The sequence below is a fragment of the Salmo salar genome, chromosome 12 (assembly GCF_965601325.2).
Source record: "Salmo salar chromosome 12, fSalSal1, whole genome shotgun sequence".
Classification (NCBI taxonomy): domain Eukaryota; kingdom Metazoa; phylum Chordata; class Actinopteri; order Salmoniformes; family Salmonidae; genus Salmo; species Salmo salar.
In genome coordinates, this window is record NC_138302.1 from 35,190,319 (window position 1) to 35,217,705 (window position 27,387).

Here is a 27,387-nt window from a genome sequence, read left to right on the forward strand (position 1 = left end):
TCAACCCTTAAACAGGTCTGTCTACAGGCCGCTAAAGAAGCACATCAACACCGCGTGTGATGGCTGGATGAGGAACAATCCCGGGAAGACAATGTCAATTTATGACATTCCTGGGATTGTGGGAATCGCCTATCCTCTGGCTGCAACCCCCTTGAACATTCAGGCTGGCTTTTTGCACCTCAGGCCAGGCAATTTTTGTGTGCCAGAACTGTGACTCTGAAGATGAGTCTGATTAGTCAGATACGGATGTACGTCGTATAGGCTGTTACAAAACAATGCATTAGTGTGTTTAAACACCACGTCTGTTTTGTTAAGACTTTAAACATTTAAGCAAGTTACATTCTATTCCGATTCCAACAATTACTGTGGATCTATGTGCACGCCAGAGAACGTTCAATTTCAAAGTAAAGTGGTCGTGACACTTAATTAATGTGTGCTCTGCCAGCATTATTGTTTTGATTGAAAGGCATGATTTGCCAGATTCTCTAGGCATGATTGTTTTTATTTTTAGTTCTTTAATGAAGTTGAATTTAGTTTTGAATTTCAAATTAAAATCAATATTCACAATGAATTAGTTGCATTCTTATTTGTTGATTATCCAATGTGACAACTTACCCGACGTAGTGTGACAATTTACCCGCTGATGGGGCAAATTGTCACAAGTGCACACTCTCTATCTAACGGTCTACAACTCCGTACTGAAATAACATATGAAGCTATAATGAATACAAAATATGTGCCCAAGCCTTCCAGCTTTCATTAAGTATGACATTTATACCATTGTGATGTATTGTGCCCAGTAAACGTTAGACAGCGTGAAAAGTGTGACAACATACCTTGCTCTCCCCTACATCTTTTCTGTACGAATGTAGTGAGTAAAAGTAAGATAAGACTTTCAAGTATTATTCATTTTTGGGACATTGGTGAAGCTCACTACCATGTATTGTCAATCTGATATGTGCGTGAGTTTGGCACAGAGTCAGTAACGGCAGTAATGGTAATACCTCTGAGTCTGGTTCCTTGAGGGGACGTCAAAGCCACTCTCAGGCCTACAGCGAGACAGCTGCTGTTTACAAACACATTTAGCCCTTATAAATAGTTTACAGATACATAGAAACTCGGACCAAGCAGTTTGAGGATAGTAACAACACAAATCCTTTTAAAACAGCATCCACTAATTGCCATAGCATGGACATGAGAGGTCAGTACACCAATGCAGTTGTAAATGAACTGGTGAAAATGGCAGGCCCTAGCCTTACTCTGTCACAGCACATATATATAGTTCACTGAGATGTTTGCCAAATAAAGTGTGTTGAATATATTACGGTAAGTATCGGGGAGATAAAAATCATTTACGTGACTAAGTCCCTTATCATGGCATTTACACATTCCCACCCACTCGGATGTAACCCGATAAAGACAGCCTGACATCTTGAATCACTGCACACATTTATAGCAGCAGGCTCCCTCCACCCCCACCCCCCACCCCCGAAGCCCCCCTGCCACCTCCCCCACCCCCCGCCACTCCCATACCCCACCATGGCAGTCAGTTTGGTCATCAACTTTCCTGATCCACCTTAACAGCTGTAGTCTGAGGCACATGGGCCCCCCTCAGTCGACACAGTCAGAGAAGGGAGAGGGACGGGAAAACTATGGCACAGCAAAACTGACCCCTTTCCCTCAAACTAGAGGCACAAATCCAACAGGGAGAGAGAGACAACGAGTGATAGGGTGTAAGCTGGGGAAGAGAGAGACATTTGTGGAAGGCTGTGTGGCTGTTAATCAGTGAAGCCCGCGAAAATCCACCATCGAAGCCTCCAGAAGTCTGACGTCCCCACAAGTCTGACGTCCCCTTCGAGTCTGATCCAAGTGAGGACCTCGGTGCTACGCATTTCTTCTTCTTTGGACATCTTCTTGTCAGTGTTTCCGCGTACAAACTACACCATGCACAAACGAACGAAGGTGAAGATCACGTTCTTTGTGATCCTGGTGGGTATGGCGTCCATGTTTACGGCGGTGGTGACGGACCATTGGGCCGTGCTGAGCCCGCGGGTGGAGCAGGTGAACGCGACGTGTGAAGCGGCCCACTTTGGCCTCTGGAGGCTGTGTAAGAAGGCCATCTACGTCAGTGAGGCGGACTACAATGGAAAGGGTTGCGGCCCCATCAGCTTACCTGGAGGTAAGACAAATACACGGAGGCGGCTTATAGCTTGGACCTGACAATCTGCACCGTCTGTGTCCATCCTAACCCTGAACCTCTCTGTTCAATGTCTGAGGCTACCTAATGTTACCTAATGTAACACCGACCAAATTCGCCACTTTAAAACATTCTTTGTGTCTAACTATTGTTAAAGCGGATACACACTAACTGCTGATCAAGAAATATGTGCTATCACACTGTATAAAAAACAGTATTTGTATTATTGTAATAGGCCTGAGAGATTGGGTTTGGTGGAAGGGGGGTCAGTTAACTCTTGTTAAGGGCATGGTTCAACACTTAACCATTGTCATCAAGCACCAGTCATCTTTGCAATGTGGCCAGCTAATGTTCCTCTTAACCACAAGCCTTCCTGGTGTGGAAAACTGCTTGTCAGACAATTATTGAATTGAGATATTGGGGCTTCAGAAGCCGGGGAACAAGAGGTGCGAGGATTAGCCTATGCTACAATAAATAGCACAACAATAAGATAAACTCAGCTAAGTCAAGCAATTTCAGACTGACCACAACACTTTCAGACTAATCTTGACCTTTAAAGTCCCAATCCAGCTACTTCCCCACAGTAATTAAATGACGAGGTGTCTCTCTCCCCCAGCTCTTAGCAACTAGGAACTGTTGAAGCTGCAGTATCCCCTGAGTGCCAGCTCTTACAAGTCTAGCTCCAATGCCTTAAAATACACTCTATAATGACAGCAGTTGTCATTTACTCCAATCAAAACAGGACCCAGGGCAGGATTCAATCTGAACCACGGATGATCCATTTTGTAGCGCCGTTGACATTTTAAAAGGTAATTTCCAATTTAGCCGACATCTGCAGCGTTTACTTTGAATGCGATCTCCGCGACTGTGGTAACATTGCCTTTAAATGGTGCGTAGCCAAAAAGGGTCGATCGGCTTGAATCCCGGCTTTATCCGACCTTTGAATGACAACTAATGCTTTGATCCCGCTACGCTAACTTGTGATGACTCACACTAAATGTTGTGAGTCAATATCACATTGAGTGAGGAAATAAACGCATAGACAGGAAGGGGACTAATTGATTGGAGCTTGTAAAAGCAATACAACACATAGCTTTAGTAATGGTCTGATACAAAGCAGAATGAAGGAAACACACTTTCTGATAACTTATAATACATTGTGCCCTGCGTTTCTTGAGGTCTTTCTGACTGCTCCTCCATTTGAAAGTTTCAATCACCAAAGGTCCCAATGCCCCGAACATACACACCTTTACAACAATCTTGGATAGATTCACTGAAGCAAATGTGCCCCCTCCATAGTTAGCTCAGCTATGGGCTTCTGGGATTTTCATATATCGACTGGTGCAGGCACGTTCATGAACAGATGGAAATGCCTGGTTGAGGCTCATTTTGTAAACATTCTTGGCTGACCCCTCCTTGCTATAAAGAATCAAGGGATTTAGAATGTTAAGCTTGGGGCATTCCCGAACCAACAGCACAGTCAGATAGTGGTAATGTAAGGAACAGTGTTGGGCAGGCTATTTAGAGATACCCAAACTTGCAATGTCTTATTAGATACATGGTCTTATGTACCATCAGACGTAGGCCTATCATGGATACATTTGGTGGTCAGTGTGGGTGAGATGCTCTTGGCATCTCTCCACGTAGGGCTGGCTTTTACATTTTTGAATGATAACTCATTGGCGAAACTACAGACAACTCACACTCCTTAACTCTGATCACAAAAGAAAAAGCATAAACTTATTTTCAAATAGTCTTTATGGGAAAAACTCATTGAATATCATGTTGCTAAAACTCCCTTGTTGCCAACAACAAAATTTTACTACATTGCTAATGCCATACACGCAGTGAGTAATGGCATTGCGTGTGAGAAGGAATGCAGTGGATAGGCGCCAAGATGAATATAACCTTTCTGGTATGTACAAAGCCAGACACCAGGGTTTAATTTGGTATCGCTAGCTCTATTTGCAAATGAATAGCAATATTTGTTATAGCCCCACATTTTAATGAGTGAAATACCAACCACTCTGTCGTCTCTAGGATGATGAAACTGTGACCCTCCATGGGTTTTGCCATCCGAGTTGGAATAAAAAATGTGTGTGTGTATATATATATATATATATATATATATATATATATATATATATATATGTATATATATATATATATATTAGCTGGTAGTCTACAAAGATCAAATTCTGTGAGGAGAAATTGAGATCTCTGTATATATGTACATATAGGTTGCTTCCCACTTGTTTCTCATCTTGTTTGCCTTCCTAAATAATCATAACAGATGGTTAGAAAATAAGAATTACTGTGAAACAGGATATTGATATAATTTACTTCATATGAATACTATCCAGAACAGCAAACATACGATCTAGGTTAGGGATGTGGCGAGATGTTCAGCCGAAGCCAATATAGCAACTGTTACAGAAACAAAGATATCAGTCGGATTTTCTGTTGTGCGCAGCACTATGCAGCCGGCCAATGGAGGATAAATATAGGCTGTGTAAATACCCAGCTGTCCCGGGGTAAGAGCCGTGAGGGAGTCAAGTGTGTGCACACCTTCAGAGCCCTACTGAGTGACAAGGCCACCTGCACAAGCCAGGCATAGCCCTTCAACCCCTAACCCCTAACCCCCTCCCTGGTGCTGCCCTGCTACCCACCGTCCAAAATGATTTCCCGTCCCCTGGGGGTGGGCTACACGGGTCCTGGGGTGGGCTAGTCAAAGCCCTGGCATGTAGGCAACCGGGAACTTCAACCACATACCAGTCCTGGGAGGGGCAACCCGGGCTGTAGAAGTGACCATGATAACTTGTTCCCAGTGTTGCATGTTGGTCTTTATGGTTTGCCTTTCTGTACGGAACGATCTCAATGGGTAGACTATCTAATGTTGGGTTATATTTCCTTGTTTCGATTTTAGGCGTGAGCTGAAATGTTTGTATTTCAACTTGTGTCTCGTATTCATCCTAGCTGGCACCATCGGATACATGCTAGAGTGGTCTGGGGGGATTTTTCTGGGTGGGTCATTTTCGTCTACAACACAACACATGCTAGCTGTAGCCTATGCAACAGGCAAAGAGAATGAAAACACGGGCTCAGAGAAATGCCTAACACAGCACCTTATGTTGATGAAATGGCTGTTAATAGACAGGCAGACAAACTCACTGTGAAGCGCCTCAGTACAACAAGAGTCGAGGCTCATTCTGATCTCCTCACCTTCTTAAAGACAGGTGTAGGATTGTTTAGTAGCGCGTAGAGTTTCTGTTTTGAGCAAGTCATCTAACTGATACGCTGTTGAGTTCCATCGGGTGCTATTACTTATCGTCTCCTTGAGATGTTGACGTCGACGAAATGGCTCCTAGTTAGCGTGCGGTTTGGACTCCTCCATTCCATTCGAAATATATATACCCTGTTGGTGTGGAGAGGCCTTGGGTGTCACTGGGATGTTACATGGTGGGACAACGCTGGCATTACAAATCCACTCACTGATAGGCAGAGCATTGTCTGGACATGTGCCAAGTGATAAGGTTCCAGTGTGGAATTAATACAACACAAAGAGAGCCATGGCATCTTTTTATTTATTTTATTTATTTCACCTTTATTTAACCAGGTAGGCAAGTTGAAAACAAGTTCTCATTTACAATTGCGACCTGGCCAAGGTAAAGCAAAGCAGTTTGACACATACAACAACAGAGAGTTACACATGGAGTAAAACAAATATACAGTCAATAATACAGTAGAAAAATAAGTCTATATACAATGTGAGCAAATTAGGTGAGATAAGGGAGGTAAAGGCAAAAAAGGCCATGGTGGCAAAGTAAATACAATATAGCAAGTAAAACACTGGAATGGTGGATTTGTAGTGGAAGAAAGTGCAAAGTAGAAATAGAAATAATGGAGTGCAAAGGAGAAAAATAAATAAATAAATACAGTAGGGGAAAAGGTAGTTGTTTGGGCTAAATTATAGATGGGATTAAGTAATCTTTCTTACCCTCCCCCCCCAAAAAGATATAGATGTACTATTGTAAAGTGGTTGTTCCACTGGATATCAAAAGGTGAATGCACCAATTTGTAAGTCGCTCTGGATAAGAGCGTCTGCTAAATGACGTAAATGTAAATGTACAGGTGCAGTGATCTGTGAGCTGCTCTGACAGCTGGTGCTTAAAGCTAGTGAGGGAGATAAGTGTTTCCAGTTTCAGAGATTTTTGTAGTTCGTTCCAGTCATTGGCAGCAGAGAACTTGAAGGAGAGACAGCCAAAGGAGGAATTGGCTTTGGGGGTGACCAGAGAGATATACCTGCTGGAGTGCAGGGGCGGAAATCGCGGGGGGACGGGGGGGACACGACCCCCCCATCCTGGGAAAAATATGATTTGTCCCCCCCAATATATCACTGAAACATAACTATGTAATTTAAATAATATTAATAATACGCAATGAAAGCAATTGTGCTGATTATAGACACTTAACAGCGCGTTTTTAAGTTATCAAAAAGATTGCGACCCCCCCACCCTTTTCCTCACAATGGTTTGATCCACTGGCAAGGTAACAGAGGGGTCGTAGCCACTGTCTGAAAGGCACTCAATGAACATAACTGACGTGAGGTTAATCCAATCAATCGCGCACACACACTAGCTGAATATGCACAGCTAGCGCGCAAATATTAACTATTATGCTAGTTAGTACCTATTCCATTTATGTGGCCTCGTCAAAGATGGAATCTTTGCTATGGTCAATTTATTCCGAGATCAGCATGCAGATGACGTAAGTTAGTGCTTCAAAGTCCCTGTGATAAGGTTAGCGATAAACTGATTTAACCCAGGTAGCAAAGATTATAGCAAACACCACTGAAACTGAATTGGTGCTCGCTAGCTTTGCAAATACAGCTATTGTTGGAAGCCAGCCAATATGAAACAAACTATTAAAATTACAAAAGGTTGCAGCATATGTTGTGTAAATGGTGAACTCATACAGCTGTCAACTCTTGTCATTTTAATCCGTTTCACATTTGCTAGCTACCTTTTAGATCGAAGCCCAAATGGAATGATAAAAGATAAGATGATAGAAGCCCATCTCCTACTGTAAATAACCTACACACTGTGTGTGTGTGTGTGTAGCCAGCCAGCCAGGTAGAAAAATGGCAGAAAAATAAAAGACGGACATCAGAGTATTTTTCAGTACACCAAAACGCAAAGTAAGAACCCTAGTGGCCTAATGTCTCAAAGACTAGTTGATAAAATGTTCATAAGAAAGAAATGAAATTCTAATGGAAATGTTTCACAATGATGTCATTAGGCAGAGCAGGCAACAGATTGCACACAGACAGCAGAGTTGGGGACAGATATGCAGGGACAGACTGGCAGAGACAGGGAGTCTCAGGTAAGTTTGTTGAGTCTTTGTTTGACAACATTATGAAAGGTTCTCCATTTTTTTACTTGTAAAATAGGAACATAATTGGAAAATGCCATGGATACCCCCACTCTCAACTTAAACTGGTGACTGAACTAAGATTTGTTAAAGGCAATGGTATTGCTGTTGTGAATAGTTGTGTAGTTTTGGGTACCGGTAGTTAGGAGTACGGCAAACACCTTATTTCTTTGGTTCCTCAATATACATTTACCATATTACAATGTAGGCTATGTGTTACAGCACTACTTTTGGTGTCCCCCTCAGGAATTGCTCTTGAGAAAATGTCATGTAATTGTCCCCCCCAAAGTTGATATCAGATTTTCGCCCCTGCTGGAGTGCGTGCTACAGGTGGGTGCTGCTATGGTGACCAGTGAGCTGAGATAAGGGGGGACTTTACCTAGCAGGGTCTCGTAGATGACCTGGAGCCAGTGGGTTTGGCGACGAGTATGAAGCGAGGGCCAGCCAACAAGAGCGTACAGGTCACAGTGGTGGGTAGTATATGGGGCTTTGGTGACAAAACGGATGGCACTGTGATAGACTGCATCCAGTTTATTGAGTAGGGGTTTGGAGGCTATTTTGTAAATGACATCGCCGAAGTTGAGGATCGGTAGGATGGTCAGTTTTACGAGGGTATGTTTGGCAGCATGAGTGAAGGATGCTTTGTTGCGAAATAGGAAGCCAATTCTAGATTTAACTTTGGATTGGAGATGTTTGATGTGAGTCTGGAAGGAGAGCTTACAGTCTAACCAGACACCTAGGTATTTGTAGTTGTCCACATATTCTAAGTCAGAACCGTCCAGAGTAGTGATGCTGGACGAGCGGGCAGGTGTGGGCAGCGATCGGTTGAAGAGCATGCATTTTGTTTTACTTGTATTTAAGAGCAGTTGGAGGCCCCAGAAGGAGAGTTGTATGGCATTGAAGCCCGTCTGGAGGGTTGTTAACACAGTGTCCAAAGAAGGGCCAGAAGTATACAGAATGGTGTCGTCTGCGTAGAGGTGGATCAGAGACTCACCAGCAGCAAGAGCGACATCATTGATGTATACAGAGAAAAGAGTTGGCCCAAGAATTGAACCCTGTGGCACCCCCATAGAGACTACCAGAGGCCCGGACAACAGGCCATCCGATTTGACACATTGAACTCTATCAGAGAAGTAGTTGGTGAACCAGGCGAGGCAATCATTTGAGAAACCAAGGCTATTGAGTCTGCCGATGAGGATGTGGTGATTGACAGAGTCGAAAGCCTTGGCCAGGTCAATGAATGCGGCAGCACAGTATTGTTTCTTATCGATGGTGGTTACGATATCTTTTAGGACCTTGAGCGTGGCTGAGGTGCACCCATGACCAGCTCTGAAACCAGATTGCATAGTTGTCTTTGATAGTTGTCTTTGCTGTCTCTGTATCTAAGATAATTGTGTAGTTTGAGTTTGAGTATTATCGAGGTGTGCTAGCCAGCCGCGACGCGGCGCCAGACTTACTCAACACACCTAGTTATCATTAACCCACTGCCAGCTAGCCAACCGTTACCGACTAGCAGCGCTGTAGATACTAATACTTTACAACGGAACGATTTGACTAGTGCAGTGTTACCTAGCTAGCTACTTAGTTGTCTTTGTCATAACTTGATAATTGTTAGCTAGCCAGCCATCGAGGTTAGCTAGCCAGCTATTTCCGTCCCCCGCGACGCCATTTTTCCTAACCCAGCCAACTATTACCGACGAGCAGCATTGTTGAAACTAAATACACTACAAGGAACGTCTTGACTAGTGTTATGTTAGCTAGCTAGCTACAAAGTTGCTTTGTATCATGACAAGGTGTAGTACTGAAACTACCGAGGTTACCTAGCCAGCTACACGTTCAAAGTCAACAACGCAGCCACTGCTAGCTAGCCTACTCCACCAGCCAGCAGTACTGTATCATTTTAGTCAATAACATTTTTGCAACGTAAGCTTAACTTCCTGAACATTCGAGACGTGTAGTCCACTTGTCACTCCAATCTCATTTGCATTAGCGTAGCCTCTTCTGTAGCTTGTCTACTATGTGTCTGTCTATCCCTGTTCTCTCTCGTCTGCACAGGCCATACAAACGCTCCACACCGCGTGGCCGCTGCCACTCTAACCTGGTGGTCCCAGCGCGCACGACCCATGTGGAGTTCCAGGTCTCCGGCAGCCTCTGGAACTGCCGGTCTGCGGCCAACAAGGCTGAGTTCATCTCAGCCTATGCTACCCTCCAGTCCCTAGACTTCCTGGCGCTGACGGAAACATGGATTACCACAGATAACACTGCTACTCCTACTGCTCTCTCCTCGTCTGACTACGTGTTCTCGCATACCCCTAGAGCATCGAGCCAGCGGGGTGGTGGCACTGGAATCCTCATCTCTCCCAAGTGGACATTCTCTCTTTCTCCCCTGACCCATCTGTCTATCTCCTCATTTGAATTCCATGCTGTCACAGTTACCAGCCCTTTCAAGCTTAACATCCTTATCATTTATCGCCCTCCAGGTTCCCTTGGAGAGTTCATCAATGAGCTTGACGCCTTGATAAGTTCATTTCCTGAGGATGGCTCACCTCTCACAGTTCTGGGTGACTTTAACCTCCCCACGTCTACCTTCGACTCATTCCTCTCTGCCTCCTTCTTTCCACTCCTCTCCTCTTTCGACCTCACCCTCTCACCTTCCCCCCCTACTCACAAGGCAGGCAATATGCTTGACCTCATCTTTACTAGATGCTGTTCTTCCACTAATCTCATTGCAACTCCCCTCCAAGTCTCCGACCACTACCTTGTATCCTTTTCCCTCTCGCTCTCATCCAACACTTCTCACTCTCCCCCTACTCGGATGGTATTGCGCCGTCCCAACCTTCGCTCTCTCTCTCCCGCTACTCTCTCCTCTTCCATCCTATCATCTCTTCCCTCTGCTCAAACCTTCTCCAACCTATCTCCTGATTCTGCCTCCTCAACCCTCCTCTCCTCCCTCTCTGCATCCTTTGATTTCCTCTGTCCCCTATCCTCCAGGCCGGCTCGGTCCTCCCCTCCTGCTCCGTGGCTCGACGACTCACTGCGAGCTCACAGAACAGGGCTCCGGGCAGCCGAGCGGAAATGGAGGAAAACTCGCCTCCCTGCGGACCTGGCATCCTTTCACTCCCTCCTCTCTACATTTTCCTCTTCTGTCTCTGCTGCTAAAGCCACTTTCTACCACTCTAAACTCCAAGCATCTGCCTCTAACCCTAGGAAGCTCTTTGCTACCTTCTCCTCCCTCCTGAATCCTCCTCCCCCTCCCCCCCCCTCCTCCCTCTCTGCGGATGACTTCGTCAACCATTTTGAAAAGAAGGTTGACGACATCCGATCCTCGTTTGCTAAGTCAAACGACACTGCTGGTCCTGCTCACACTGCCCTACCCTGTGCTTTGACCTCTTTCTCCCCTCTCTCTCCAGATGAAATCTCGCGTCTTGTGACGGCCGGCCGCCCAACAACCTGCCCACTTGACCCTATCCCCTCCTCTCTTCTCCAGACCATTTCCGGAGACCTTCTCCCCTACCTCACCTCGCTCATCAACACATCCTTGACCGCTGGCTACGTCCCTTCCGTCTTCAAGAGAGCGAGAGTTGCACCCCTTCTGAAAAAACCTACACTCGATCCCTCCGATGTCAACAACTACAGACCAGTATCCCTTCTTTCCTTTCTCTCCAAAACTCTTGAACGCGCCGTCCTTGGCCAGCTCTCTTGCTATCTCTCTCAGAATGACCTTCTTGATCCTAATCAGTCAGGTTTCAAGACTGGGCATTCAACTGAGACTGCTCTTCTCTGTGTCACGGAGGCTCTCCGCACTGCTAAAGCTAACTCTCTCTCCTCTGCTCTCATCCTTCTAGACCTATCTGCTGCCTTTGATACCGTGAACCATCAGATCCTCCTCTCCACCCTCTCCGAGCTGGGCATCTCCGGCACCGCGCACGCTTGGATTGCGTCCTACCTGACAGGTCGCTCCTACCAGGTGGCGTGGCGAGAATCTGTCTCCGCACCACGTGCTCTCACCACTGGTGTCCCCCAGGGCTCTGTTCTTGGCCCACTCCTATTCTCGCTATACACAAAGTCACTTGGCTCTGTCATATCCTCACATGGTCTCTCATATCATTGCTATGCAGATGACACACAATTAATCTTCTCCTTTCCCCCTTCTGACAACCAGGTGGCGAATCGCATCTCTGCATGTCTGGCAGACATATCAGTGTGGATGACGGATCACCACCTCAAGCTGAACCTCGGCAAGACGGAGCTGCTCTTCCTCCCGGGGAAGGACTGCCCGTTCCATGATCTCGCCATCACGGTTGACAACTCCCTTGTGTCCTCCTCCCAGAGTGCTAAGAGCCTTGGCGTGACCCTGGACAACACCCTGTCGTTCTCCACCAACATCAAGGCGGTGACCCGATCCTGTAGGTTCATGCTCTACAACATTCGCAGAGTATGACCCTGCCTCACACAGGAAGCGGCGCAGGTCCTAATCCAGGCACTTGTCATCTCCCGTCTGGATTATTGCAACTCGCTGTTGGCTGGGCTCCCTGCCTGTGCCATTAAACCCCTACAACTCATCCAGAACGCCGCAGCCCGTCTGGTGTTCAACCTTCCCAAGTTCTCTCACGTCACCCCGCTCCTCCGCTCTCTCCACTGGCTTCCAGTCGAAGCTCGCATCCGCTACAAGACCATGGTGCTTGCCTACGGAGCTGTGAGGGGAACGGCACCTCCGTACCTTCAGGCTCTGATCAGGCCCTACACCCAAACAAGGGCACTGCGTTCATCCACCTCTGGCCTGCTCGCCTCCCTACCTCTGAGGAAGCACAGTTCCCGCTCAGCCCAGTCAAAACTGTTCGCTGCTCTGGCACCCCAATGGTGGAACAAGCTCCCTCACGACGCCAGGACAGCGGAGTCAATCACCACCTTCCGGAGACACCTGAAACCCCACCTCTTCAAGGAATACCTGGGATAGGATAAAGTAATCCTTCTAACCCCCCCCCCTTAAAAGATTTAGATGCACTATTGTAAAGTGGTTGTTCCACTGGATATTATAAGGTGAATGCACCAATTTGTAAGTCGCTCTGGATAAGAGCGTCTGCTAAATGACTAAAATGTCTAAAATGTAAAATGCATATCAGAGAAGGTGCGGTGGGATTCGAAATGGTCGGTAATCTGTTTGTTGACTTGGCTTTCGAAGACCTTAGAAAGGCAGGGTAGGATAGATTTAGGTCTGTAGCAGTTTTGGTCAAGAGTATCCCCTCCTTTGAAGAGGGGGATGACAGCAGCTGCTTTCCAATCTTTTGGAATCTCAGACGACACGAAAGAGAGGTTGAACAGGCTAGTAATAGGGGTTGCAACAATTTCGGCATATCATTTTAGAAAGAAAGGGTCCAGATTGTCTAGTAGTGTGGAGCTATATTCATGGATGTGGATGGACATGGGGGAGCCTTACAAGTCCTTATAGAGACCTGGGTTTGTAAGCCAGTTCCTGGAAAGCCAGAGTCTTTTCTACCGTCATTAGAGACTTTTTGAGTGTCCTCCAATGCCATTAGAGAGCACAACGGCACAGACCGTGTGTGTGTCCAAGCGAGCGTGCATATGTGCTTGCCTGCCTGCGTTCATAGATTGTGTGTGTATTTGTGCCAACCTGATGGACTGCTTTCATATTGTGTGTGTGTGTGTGTGTGTGTGTGTGTGTGTGTGTGTGTGTGTGTGTGTGTGTGTGTGTGTGTGTGTGTGTGTGTGTGTGTGTCTCTAAAGGTAAGGATGGGAGTGCGTAATGAGGACATCAAAAACTAATGAGGCGAGCAACGCATCCGCATAATTGGCATAATCCCTGGATTTAGTGTTTCAATTAACAAACACAGAAAGACAACGACACAGCCCCAATGCCTTTTCAAGTGTCTCATAATGCAGCGTGGGCTATCTCTCCTCTCAGCCCAATGAAAGGGCACTTGGTCTTCAGCATGATGACAAGAATCACTTCTGGTCCATTATGGTTATTAACAAAGGAGTTTGTGGTGCGGAGAGATACTACCGAAGCTAGAGCCGAGGCTTTTGTATAAGGGGTGAACGACTTAAAATGGCTGGGGTTGAGCTGAGGTGACTCAGCAATTTACCTTTTAAGGACTGAATGTACTCTGACTCTTCTATAAACTAATTCCCTCTCTCCAAACCAAAACATGGAATTCTGCCTCCTTTTCATTCCCCTGCCCGCCTTACTCAATAAAAAGAGCTGACAAGCCAGTTGCTAAGTAACCACCTCTGTGTTTTCCCTTGATGGCCAGTCTCTGTCCTCATTCACAAAAACATCCTCTATGTGTGAGAGTCAAAACATTAAAACATTTAGATCCCTTTCCATGGTCCTTTACCTTACCAAAACCAAGGTTTTTGCCAGCGGGCAATACTGGTTGCAATTAAGTTTTTATGACATCATTGTCAGGTTGTATACTAGTTGTATAAGAATATTTTGTTTACAGCTTTTAAGTAACCAGAAAAATACATCTTTATCTGGTGGAAATCTGGTGATTTGACTAGATAACAACCAAAATGTGACATATTTAACTTTAGGTTTTCATCCTGTCCTGAAAAATACATCTTTACCTGGTTGTAACACAGACCAGTTGGTTGTAGTCTGATTTATATGATGTCTTCTCAACCAGAAAACCAGTTTACACCGAGAAAATTAAGTCATTAAAACATGTTCCAAATTTGGTCTGCTGGGTTCTACTCAATAAAGAGTGCTTTGCTGGTGCCATGTATGGGCGCCAAATCCAGGTAATTGAACTTGCACATACTTTTGTGTATCTTTCTTTATTAGCCTTCTCTGAGTAATGCATCCAAACTGGCAACCCCACCCACCACAAACTCTATTTTCCTGGGTGTCCTGGGAGGGGGGAATTATCTCCAGCCCATGTGTATGTGTGGATATGAGGAACGCTGGAGACGATGTGATAACATGCTTAGCTCACATAATTCTACATGAAAGCCTGTCACTTACTACCCCGTGGTCCCTGTAGTTGGCCCAGCACATTAGATGCCACGTATCTGATGCAGAGCAGGCCTCTCCGGTGACAGAACAGAGTTGAGCGACTCTGAAGATTCCCCTAACGTCTGAGAGACGAGACACACAGCGGTCCGCCGCCGCCGTTTACAAATATAGTTTCCCTGGCGAATGGATGTTTTGACGTTCTGGCTTAGCATCAAAGCGTAGGGCGATACTCCTAGCCCTCTGCAATCGCTGTGATCGTATTCTGTGGATCAGCTTTTACTTGTGCTTAGCACTGATCCCCAGGGGTTAGCACATTGGGCCTAGCAAAGTGAATGGGATGCCCCTATCGGCTGTTTCAAGTTAGGGGAAGCTAAAAATGATAAAGAATTGCATGCATCTGTCTATTTCCAGACTGACGTAAAATAGCCTTCTATTCGTAATATGATGAGTAGATTGGATAGTCATAAACTAGGCTAATAATATAACTAACTTACTGTTCGCCAAAAAAATACCGTTCTGCTTTTCTTTTCCTTTCTCTGCACACGTCCAGAGCCCGGCCCCAGCTAGATGTTAATTTTAATGAGGATCCTAAAAAAATCAGAAGAAAATTGACCTTTTATAAACATATTTCATGCAGTTCTACGACACTTTCGTCTCCATAACTGGAGACTAGCAGAATCTCTAATACCACAAAAATGACAGGCTACTCTGACAAACTCAGATCAATAAAAACGTCTTGACTGCAACCATCTAATCGAGGCCTATGAAATGGGGAGACACAGGCTATGACTCAACTAGCCTGGAGGAGGAAATTATTTTCCCTACATGAGCAGGGGCCCAATGAATAAGACACTGAATATGCGCACTCACCGGGGATATGGCCGATGGTCTCCGCTATAGAGTGCCAATAAAATAGGCTGCTGTTCGCTGAGAATTTGAGAATTCTGATAGCCTAACTTCACTGACAGCCGCAAATCAACAATCAATTATTTGATATGCTGCGCAGCCTGCCCAAATTGCGCGCTTCTCAACTGTAGGTTATGCCCTGGCCTTGTGATTTAAAACAATCCACAACTATTAAAAAAAAAAAAGAAGCAAATCATCCTCTGTGGCTAAATCATGCTCTCTGGTGTAGTGTTCTGAAGGACTGTATTTAGTTTTGTATATACAGGAGTAATTACATCATTTTGGCAAGTTCAATTAAATGTACTTCCTATTGGATGCGCCGCTTATGGATGCCCAACATAACCTACACTAACAAAAAAATCAGACACTGTCTGTCAATCAACATGGTGCAGATAGAGAAGGGTTTTTATGTAAACTCAGCGCACACAATAAGAGGAACGTTGCGCGCCTAAATGTTGATCCGTGTTGATTAACAACTGTTACATCGCAACTACAGAATGCTTATTAATCGGTAACATATAAAAGTTGTTTAAAGATAGTCCAGGTAAAAATAATCAAAATTCTTTAATCTTTTTTTTAATGAAGTTAGCGTTTTTATATTTGTGGAAGACTCGTGAAACCGTTCTCGGTAAACACATTGGTCTATTATGCTACTGTATTTCCGAAGTGTTGTGCATCTATTATGAAGTAAATATAGCTATTTTCACGATTGTTTAGTAACTTCTGTGATGTTCCGCGTATTTATGAGAAACTGCACATTGCCTGAAGTGCTACGATCTGAACCTCCAGCTGACTGTGTTTTCATGTCTCCCACAGCGGAGAACTGCACTTACTTCAAACACTTCACTCCAGGGGACGAGTCTGAGATTTTTGAAGTCAAAACCCAGAAAGGTAAGGTTTCTTTTGTGCCTCGTCCATACACAAGTTAATAATGGCCTAACAAACACACCATGATTCTGTTTTGTAAATTGAATGTACACTGAGTGTACAAAATATTAGGAACACCTTCCTACTATTTCTTTGCACCCCCTTTCGCCCTCAGAACAGCCTCAATTCGTTGGGCATGGACTCTACAAGGTATCGAAAGCGTTCCACAGGGATGCTGGCCCATGGTGACTCCAATGCTTCCAACAGTTGTGTCAAGTTGCCTGAATGTCCTTTGGGTGATGGACCATTCTTGATACACATGGGACGCTTTTGAGTGTGAAAAACCCAGCAGCATTGCAGTTCTTGATACACTAAAATCACTGTGCCTGTCACCTACTACCATACCCCGTTGAAATGGCACACATACACACTTGTCTCAAGGCTTAAAAATCCTTTAACCGGTCTCCTCCCCTTCGTCTACACTGATTGGAGTGGATTTAACAGGTGATAAGATATCATAGCTTTCACCTGGATTCCCCTGTTCAGTCTACATCATGGAAAGAGCAGGTGTTCCTAATGTTTTGTACACTTGGTTTATACACTATATATACAAAAGTATGTGGACACCCCTTCAAATGAGTGGAATAGTCTATTTCAACCACACCTTGTTGCTGACAGGTGTATAAAATCAAGCACACAGCCATTCAATCTCCATAGACAAACATTGGCAGTAGAATGGCCCGTACTGAAGAGCTCAGTGACCTTCAGCGAGGCACCGTCATAGGATGCTACCTTTCCAACAAGTCAGTTCTTAAAATTTCTGCCCTGCTAGAGCTGCCCCGGTCAACTATAAGTGCTGTTATAGTGAAGTGGAAATGTCTAGAAGCAATAACGGCTCAGCCTCAAAGTGGTAGGCCACAAAAGCTCACAGAACGAGACCGCCGAGTGCTGAAGTGCGTGGCGTGTAAAAATCATCTCTCCTCGGTTGCAACACTCACTACCGAGTTCCAAACTGCCTCTGGAAGCAACGTTAACACAAGAACTGTTCATCGGGAGCTTCATGAAATGGGTTTCCATGGCCGAGCAGCCACACACAAGCCTGAGATCACCATACGCAAAGCCAAGCGTCAGCTGGAGTGGTGTAAAGCTCGCCGCCATTGGACTCTGGAGCAGTGGAAACCTGTCTCTGGAGTGATGAATCACGCTTCACCATCTGGCAGTCCGATGGACGAATCTGGGTTTGCCGGATGCCAGGAGAACGCTACCTGCCCCACTGCATAGTGCCAACTGTAAAGTTTGGTGGAGGAGGAATAATGGTCTGGGGCTGTTTTTCATGGTTTGGGCTAGGCCCCTTAGTTCCAGTGAAGGGATATCTTAACGCTACAGCATACAATGACATTCTAGACGATTCTGTGCTTCCAGCTTTGTGGCAACAGTTTAGGGAAGGCCCTTTCCTGTTTCAGCATGACAATGCCCCCTGTGCACAAAGCAAGGTCATACAGAACCCCATCGAACACCTTTGGGATGAATTGGAACGCCGGCTAATGGAAAGCCTTTTCCAGAACAGTGGCTGTTCTTATAGCAGGAAAGGGGGGACCAACTCCATATTAATGCCCATGATTTTGAAACGAGATGAGCAGGTGTCCACATACTTTTGGTCATGTAGTGTATCATGTAGTGTATTCTTTGATGTCCTTCTGACAGAATGTGTCATAAGAGAAGATTCAAAGGGAACAGTCATACAGAAAATAGGCAACTCGGGTCATGAAACATGGGGGGTGAATAATACAAGCCAAATTGGACACATCTCAACTCAAACAGTCCATGGTAGGCGCAAGGCAGTTCTGCCCGTTGTCTAAGTTTCATGGACAAATGCTAATAAAAACAAACGCACAAAGAACCAGACATACTGCTTCATTCTAAGCTTTGCACACATAACCAATGGTGATTTGGTCATTCTTAGAATGTGTCCATCAGCCTTGAATTAATTTCAACACAAGCAGAAATATTTAAGTATATAGAGTTTTCCCAGGAAACCAAGTCAACAGAGTGGATATAAGCTCCGGCAGGTAGCGTCAATGGAACTCCATGTGACAGAGCTAATCCCTGTCACTGCCCATTCCCTTCTCTCCTGGATATTTTCCTTGTCCCATCTCCCCTCTAGCTCCCTTGGTGACCCTGCCAGTACTGTGCACATGCTTGGCCCATTAGAGACATGTACTCTCACATATGACAGGACGTCCATGTGATGCACATAAGGGCGCCAAGCACATGCAGGGCCTTGTCAGACCCAATCAGTAGGGTGTAAATCAGAATAGATTTACGCACACGCACACACACACACACACACACACACACACACACACACACACACACACACACACACACACACACACACACACACACAGTTATGTCTTACTATACTTATGAGGACTTTTTGGAGACCAACAATTGATTCCCATTCAAAATCCTATTTTCCCTAGCCCCTAAATTAACCTTAAACCTAAACCTAACCCTAATTCGAACCCTAAACCCTGAGCCTAAAATAGCCTTTTTACAAGTAAGGACCGGCAAAATGTCATCACTTCTCAGAATTTTAGTTAGTTTACTATTCTTGTGAGGACTTTCGGTACTCAAGTATAGTAAAACATGTACACACACACACACACCCTTCAAGCCCCTTATGGTCCTTTGAGAACCCTCTTTCAAAGTCACTGAGTTCTCTTCTAGCCATAGTAGCCAAAATAATTGGCAACTGGTAATTTTAAACATGAACCCTAAGCATGGTGGAATGTTTTAATTTCTTAATTAACTCAGGATCCACACCTGTGTGGTAGCACTTGCTTTTAATATACTTCATTTACACAAGTGTTTCCTTTATTTTGGCAGTTACCTGTATATTGGTTTATACTCTTCAATAACAAAATATGTGTATTCTTTGATGTCCTTTTGACAAATGTTTCATAAGAGAAGATTCAAAGGGAGAGTCATAAAAACAAATAAGCAACCTGGGATATGGGTGGTGAATAGTACAAGCCAAATTGGATATATCTCAACTCCATGCTAGACGCAAGGCAGGGCTGCCCATTGTCTCCTAAGTTTTATGGACAAATGCTAACAAAGACCAAAGCACAAAGAGCCAGACATACCCCTTCATTCTAAGCTTTGCACAAATAACCAATGGTGCCTTGGGGCTGGATTCAATCCGCATCGCCAAAGTTCAGCGCTACAGTGCAATCGAAATTTAAAGGTAATTTCCGATTGAGCCGACTTATGGAGTCCTAACTGTCAATGCAGTCTCCGCTGACGTGGGAAGATTGCCTTTACTTTCCTAACGCACTGTAGGACATCTCTTCAGCACTACGGATTGAATGGGACCCTTGGTCTTTGTTAGCATTTGTCCATCAGCCTTGGTTTCAACACAAGCAGAAACATTGAAGTATATGGAGTTTCCCAGCATACCAAGGGACGAGGCCAAGTCAACTGAATGGATAGCCAGCTAGCACATTTGGTTCCTAGGAAATTGTGGAAACATACATTTTTGATTCCCCATTGGTTCTGCGAACGAAGCCATATGTTCCTGACCGGTAGAAATGATTTTTTGTTTTTTAATTCTGAAAATGGAATGATAATTTAACCTGTTCTGGGAATGTTAGTTTAGGTTGCAGGGAGGTTCTGGGAACGTTTTAATATGGTTCCCTGAAAGTTTTTATTTACGTTCTGAGAACAGAAATTATAGGTTATTTGGAGTTTTTTGAATAACTTCCTTAAAACTTTCCCTGAATGTTTCAAGAACATGGAAAACTTGCTTGGGCATTAATCATGCAAAAACATATTTTTTTTAATTAATGCACAGCGTCAGTGAGATTCAAACCTATGATCTTCTGTTCTCTATCCATGGAATTAGTCCAGTGCTTCACCAGGACGGAGCTAGCATGCCATGTTTGTTTGTTTTTTACTCAGCTGTTTACAAAGCTGTTCATTTTAGTCTATTCAAACAGACCCCATTTCAAATGAAACAAGCACTCATTAACATCAGGTGTGGCCAGTTAGTGGAAATGGACAACACACTTGAACACACTTAGCACGTTCGAGGATAGAGAGAGTTTTGTTGATGCTGAGAACAGAATGTATGTTTTTTTTAAAAACATTCTTAGAACGTTCTTTGAACTAGTGTCACGATACAAGTATCGCGATACTACAATACCAGATTTTCCATGGTAAAAAAAGAAAACACGAAGCAGACTCAACTCTATGGTCCTTTAAATCCTACTTTTGCTAAATATTGTGTGCTATAGCTTGGAAAATAAGCAAATGTGACTCTGGGTGACAACATAAGACTTCTTGTATCCAACATTAGGAAGGTTTCCCTCAAGAAATTTAGTCTGCTTCATAATTTGTTTCCTTTTCTTCCTTACTTCCTAGTATCGTGATACTGGTATCGTGACAACGTTACTAATGTTTTCTTGTGGTTTTTATGGAAAGAACGTTTTATGGAAAACGTTACGCTGAAGTACTGAAACTCCCATAAAAAAAAACATATGGTTCTCAGAATGTTATGTGTTAGCTGGGTATACGATCTGGCAGGTAGCATCAATGGAACTCCATGTGTCAGAGCTAATCCTGCTCAATTCCCATTCCCTTCTCACTTGGACATTTTCCTTCCCCCATCTCTCCACTAGCCCCCTCTGTGACCCTGCCAGTACTGTGCACGTTTGGCCCATTCAACGTATGTACTCTCACATATGACAGGACTGCTAAGCACATGCAGGGCCTTGTCAGACCCAATCAGTAGTGTGTAAATCAGAATATATTTATGCACACACACGTTTTTATAGTTTATGATGTCAGTCAGTTTATAACATGGTTTATGGGGACCCACCTTTCTCATGGTCCTGTCAATGAAACGAACACATCACATTTTTTTTATATGTAGAAGATACATCTTACTTCAGATTTGTTCGTCGGATCATATTGAAATAATATACCTGTAAATTCACAGGCTTGTAAGGACATATGGTTTATAAGGATATACGTTCATATTGTGGTTTATCAGGACATTGTGTATATGAGTACATATAAGGAGAGATGTAATGGATATTTGCTCAAATGAGCAATAAGAAGCAGTAGACTGTCTCAGAGTAATTGCCTCTTGTGCTTCTGAACGAGCATTGCTGGTGTGAAACTGGCTACTGCCAATCTGTGATGTAATATTTTCAACCTTTTCTGTAAAGAAACGTAAAAACAGTTCGCATAGATCAGGAGATACGACCATGACAAAACCTTTTGATGTTCCGAAAGACGTCCTAACGTCTCCTTTTTTGTTTGCATGGGTCACTGGGGAGTCCTGCAATAAGAGCTATGATGCTAATATTTGTGTAAACTCTTCCGAATTGTAATATGTGGGTGTCAGTGAGTAGGCTGATGCACCATTTCATGGGTGCACACACTATTGGTAAAGCTATATGAATGTTCAATACATACAATAGGCTGAATAGTGTGGTGATTTCACACAGTTAAAGAGCCACTGAACACACCGATTGGCACGTGTGTTTTTCTGTTGATCATTAGAAAAATTCGATTTCAGTCTTGGTGGTGTGTTTCCTGACCGAATCTGCATTTGGTTAATGTTTGTCCATCATGAGACAATAGGAAGCCTATTTCACTTCCTCAAAATTCCCAGAATGAATCTAAGAACTCAAGAAATCCGTAATTCATTTTGACGTTTTTGCAGAGGATGTTTTAGTTGTGCAATTTTACATCTAACTAAGGTGTTTGGACGCACGGATGTTCCAAACTCCGTTTTAGACCAGACTTTGACTAAAATGATCCTATTTACATTTTGTAGTCAATTTTGACACTAAAATAACTGTTTATGACTCATACCGATGCCACATAGGCCATTTTTAAAAGGGATTTGTTGCTATTTAAAGGAAGTCACTCTTTAAAGTCCTGCAAAAACATGGTTTGAGGACTAACAACATGGCGTTTGTTGAATTACATGAGTACATGTCTAAAACACGGTTTATGACAAAATACACCTACATCTGTTTAAAGGAACAAGCAGAGTGTGGCTGCAGCAGGTCGGGAGAGGTGCAGCATTTCAGAGGGAGAAGGATGCAGTGTATTGTGGGATGAGCAGTGGGCTCTCTCTTATTGCTGGACGTTGACTCTGAGAAATCACCTTCCCAGTCAGTCTATTGTGTGTATTGGGAATTCATATTGCAACGTACAGCCTTGCCTATGAAGTGTGCACCCATGAAATGAAATGGGGTATTGGCCTAGTGAGTAACAACCACAGATTATAATTCCAAAGATTCTACACAGATATTAGCATCATAGATCTTATTGCAGGACTTTGTGAGAAATCACCTCCCCAGTCAATCTATTGTGTGTATTGAACATTCATAATGGACTGTAAAGTCCTGCAATAATATTATGACGCTAATATTTGTGTAAACTCTATGGAATTGTAATCTATGGGTGTGACTGAGTAGGCTGATACCCCATTTCATGGGTGCACACTCGAGGTAAGGCTGTACATTCCAATATTAATATTTAATACACACAATAGGTTGAATGTGGAGGTAATTTATCACAATCAAAGTCCTGCAATAAAAGCTATGACACTAATAGCTGTGTAAACTCAGAATATATTTACACACACATCTCATGCAAATGCTAATGGCTAGCCCCAGAGACAGAAATAGCCCTTACTTGAAATGTAGCACTGGCCCACTCCAAATGCCCATTTGGTATTCTTCACTCCTCAACAAACCAATGGTTACCATTTATATGGAACATGGCCATAGAGCTACGATCCAGTGCTATCAGTACAACTAGCCACAGGCAGATCCAGCTGAGCAGCATCCACAGAGCTAAACTGAAAGTGCCATTGGGATAACAATCACTAAAGCACCAATAGAGCGCAAAATAGATATTTTAGCCCCTTCAGACATTAAACCACTGATCCAACCTACTCTGAAACCACTCACCCCTCTCTTTGGGTTTTCAAGGGGAAGAGAGCTAGCACTCCAGCAGGATGTAGCATGATTCCAGAACTACTCAAGGGGTGAGAGCCACCATCCTCCCCCAGCATGAGATGAAGGGGAGCCCCCGGGGCGAGGCGCTCCCCTGGGCACCGATTCTAGGAGAGCAGGCGGAAGATCAAAGCCTAGCTCCTCCATCCACATCACAACACCAACATAACGGGAATGGCTGGTTAAGCAGTTTGGAATAACAAGCCAGTAAACAACTTACAGTAATGCCAAGTGTATTTCCCTCCTTTGGTTGAATAAAGATGGCTGCCTTACTGCAAGAGGAACTTTTTCCACTGGGTAACATGGCTCTCATTTCACACAACAATTTTGACTTAAAGCGCAATGTAATTTCAAATGTAACCTAGTTATTTCATTCTGTTAGTTAGCTTGATTGATTTAGGTAGTTTGACTGATGGCAGATTCCACCAACCAAGTGAAATTCCGTCTTCCTTATCATGCTTCACACTCCTGTTCAGAGAGAGCTGATCATTTAAAAAAATCTTTAATTGTCCTTTCTGTGACTGTACACAACCTCATGTACTGTACAATGAGGTGACAAACTAAATTGGTCTGCACATGTAACAATTTAGTTAGGCCCCGTCAACTATTTTCTCAGGCATAAATTAAAGCCTAATTAAAAAATCCACATTAGCGTTTGCACATCCAGTTATGCCCAGCGCTGCAATGTAATGAAATATCATTTATATAATTCAGCTGGAGGCATATGGACTCATGTTGCTCTGGAATAAAACAATATTTCTTGGTAAGCCTCCTATCGGCTTATGGCTGATTTATATACACATTCAAATAAATTAATCTCCACAACCCACCATAATGACTTTTGCTTACCTTTTAGTGTACTGTAACGTAAAATGAAAACAAACTAGAGTATTGAAAGTTAATTCATGCAGATCCAGTTTAGAGAGATATGTTGGTGTTATAGGAGGGAGGAAAGTAGAACTATAGAAGTTTACAGGTTGTACAATTGCTTAAGATAGAAGTTGCCCTTAACCACAGATCTAGGATCAGATTACCCTTCCCTCAATCCTAACCTAAACCATTAGTTGGATGGGAAAAATGTCTGACCCTGTATCAGTGGTTAGGAGCAACTTTAACCTCCTATGTTGTGTATTTATGTACTTTGTAACTCGGTTAGTAGAGCATGGTGCTTGTAATGCCAGGGTAGTGGGTTTTATTCCCAGGACCACCCATATGTAAAATGTATGCATGCATGACTAAGTCGCTTCGTCTGCTAAATGGCATACTATATATATATATATATATTATTTTCGTAGGTCAGGGGACATCTTGAAGTGACCTCTATTTGCTCTCTTTTCAGAGTACAATATCTCAGCAGCGGCCATCGCCATCTTCAGCCTGGCCTTTATGATCCTGGGCACCTTGTGTCTCCTGTGCTCCTTCAAGAAGGGGAATGACTACATCCTCAAACCTGCCGGAATGTTCTTCGCTTTTGCAGGTAAGACCAGACAAGCAGATAACACATGACCTTTGTAATATTTTGGTTGTACTGTTATCAATGGGTTAAGGGAACAGATACAGTACTAAAATCATAATGTAGTATAGCAAATTAAAAACAAATAATATCTGATTCACCTGCTTACCTGTGATTGGAGGTAATCGCCGTTAACCCATCCTCCTCTCCCTCTCCGCCCCAATCGCAGGCCTGTGCGCCATCATCTCAGTGGAAGTGATGCGTCAGTCGGTAAAGCGGATGATCGAGAGCGAGGACACCATCTGGATAGAGTACTCCTACGCCTGGTCCTTTGCCTGTGCCTGCGCTGGCTTCTGCCTCCTCTTCCTCAGTGGCATCGGCCTCCTCCTGCTCTCCATGCCCCGCATGCCCCAAAACCCCTGGGAGTCCTGCATGGACGCTGAACACGAAGTGGAGTAATAGACAGAGGGATGAGAGGAGGGAGAGAGGAAGAGAGTGACACTTTCTTTAAAAGCAATACGATCACAATCAACTTTGTGTCGTTCTATAGTGGAACCAGAGGGTTCTTTCACACAGTGCTTGGGAGCAGTCCAATGTACCGAATGAAAAATACAAGTTAAATGGGTTTCCATCGCATTTTCAACTCTAATGACGACAAAAAACAGTTGCGTTATATAGCAAATGTGCTGATCTGGTCTTGGCACGTGCACTCTAGCCAACAGCTCGCAGATACAGTGTGGGTAGGCTACCTACATTTGAAGATTATTATGGATAAGAGCGATACAATTTTGGTTAAATGGCACTTTCACCACCGTGTGAATCTCATCATAATTTATTTCTTCTGTAGCCTAATAAACTGCATGCTTTCCCGAGTCATAGTGGGAGGACCACACAACATACAGCATCATAGCGACTCCCAAGTTAACTTCGATATGATGGTTATCATATAAATATTAGCAAATAAAGGCATTTCCACCTCCATTTCTCACATAATTCATTTTATACACAAACATCCCACCATGTCCAAAGAGCAAATTGTCTGTTTTATAAAATTGTAGAGGTATTTCCTGTTTCCATCAGCCCAGTCGTGACTTTTTTCAAGTGTCATTCATCAGCATGAAATGGTTGGATGGAAACCTGGTTAATTCTACATTTTTACATGTTATTTAATGGTATAAATAGTAATGGATTGACATTTGACCTATGCATTCACCTTTTCTTTACTGTGTGTTTTGTATGATAATTCTGTACATAAGTCAATCAATTTATAACTGAGAGGGTTCTCCTGTTATTTTCAGTGCATCAAGCACTTGCATTGAATTTATGTCAAATGTATTCAGGCAGATTAAGATAAACCAGGACATTGTTAGAATCAGATGCCAAATTATTACTTCATGATTAAGTATTTAATATTATTACAACTCCTTAAAAATATATATTCACAGCATACATAACACTTCTTTACATCACAATTAGTGTTATCAAAACGATCAGTTTTAATTCTAGAATTTAGGTCATGTTAGATTTATAGTGAAAAAATATATATTTTCAGTTTTCAAATGGACTTACTTTTATAAGAATAATACATGGGTGTGACAGTAAATTGGAGAAGCAAATAATGCTGTCTGGTGGGTTTAGTTAGTGTGCATACCATGCGGAATACTAAACACCAACAGTCTCTGAACCACTGAATGTGTGGGTTGCCATGTTGGAAAAGGTTCAATTCTAGAAAGTGTACACGAAACACTAAAAACCCCCCAACTTTTTTTTTAGAGCTGAGCACATGGCAGCCCAATTTCTTTGACTATTTGATCCCATTCAATTTAGGGGAACCAAGTGCTCTATTTTTAATCAAGGTATAATTTTCTGATTTTAGTTAGTGTCTGATGCAGTTAACTTGGAACTCGCAAGGTACTCAGTAGCCAACACTTTCAGAGTCTTTCAGTTCAAATGGTCAGGGAAAAACTCAGAGCCTTATTATGTACCATCTAGATCCAGGATATGGCTTTAATATATATATATTTTCCTAATGTCCAGTCTTTTCAGCCAAACTAAACTGGACTGCTCTCCCATGTTACCGTTCATCTTTAGCTTCTATGGACAGGCAGGAATTAGGTGTACATTCTTTTTGTTATGGATGATACTGCTTTTGTATTTACTCAGTGGAAGTGTTAAACTAGGATTCTTTTTGATACAGAAATGTACATTACTAGTGTCTCAAAACAAGCTTGAGCTAAGACCATTGCTTTCCCCATTTGACATTTGATTGAATAGATGAGGGCAGTTGATAAAGGTATTGGCACTATTGTACTTAAACGCTACATAAGACTTCATGAATGTAGCAGATTAAAACTTGCTTAGCCATGTCATCTGTCCTTGCCTGTTAGAACTAGCTTTTGGTATGCAATGATGGATTACAGTACAGTGCTTGTCTTTAGTTCTGTGTACATGTTATGATAACCATAAAACCATGCATTTCTAATGAAAATAAATTCACTGATATCTAGCTTTGATGAAA

General features: G+C 43.4%; 1 protein-coding gene across 1 annotated transcript; it reads left to right on the forward strand.

Moving 5' to 3' along the window:
- The first annotated feature begins 1,585 nt into the window (after positions 1–1,585).
- On the forward strand, positions 1,586–27,387 carry LOC106564879 (voltage-dependent calcium channel gamma-1 subunit). Its single transcript, XM_014131363.3, has 4 exons — positions 1,586–2,179; positions 16,326–16,400; positions 24,756–24,893; positions 25,099–27,387. Exons 1-4 carry the CDS (start codon positions 1,945–1,947, stop codon positions 25,326–25,328), a joined length of 678 nt encoding a protein of 225 aa, XP_013986838.1. The 5' UTR covers positions 1,586–1,944; the 3' UTR covers positions 25,329–27,387.

Coding starts and splice junctions, on each gene's coding strand:
- LOC106564879 (XM_014131363.3), top strand. CDS start 1,945: ATGCACAAACGAACGAAGGTGAAGATCACGTTCTTTGTGATCCTGGTG. Junction 16,401..24,755: donor TGAAGTCAAAACCCAGAAAG/GTAAGGTTTCTT, acceptor CTCTCTTTTCAG/AGTACAATATCTCAGCAGCG. Junction 24,894..25,098: donor AATGTTCTTCGCTTTTGCAG/GTAAGACCAGAC, acceptor CCCCAATCGCAG/GCCTGTGCGCCATCATCTCA.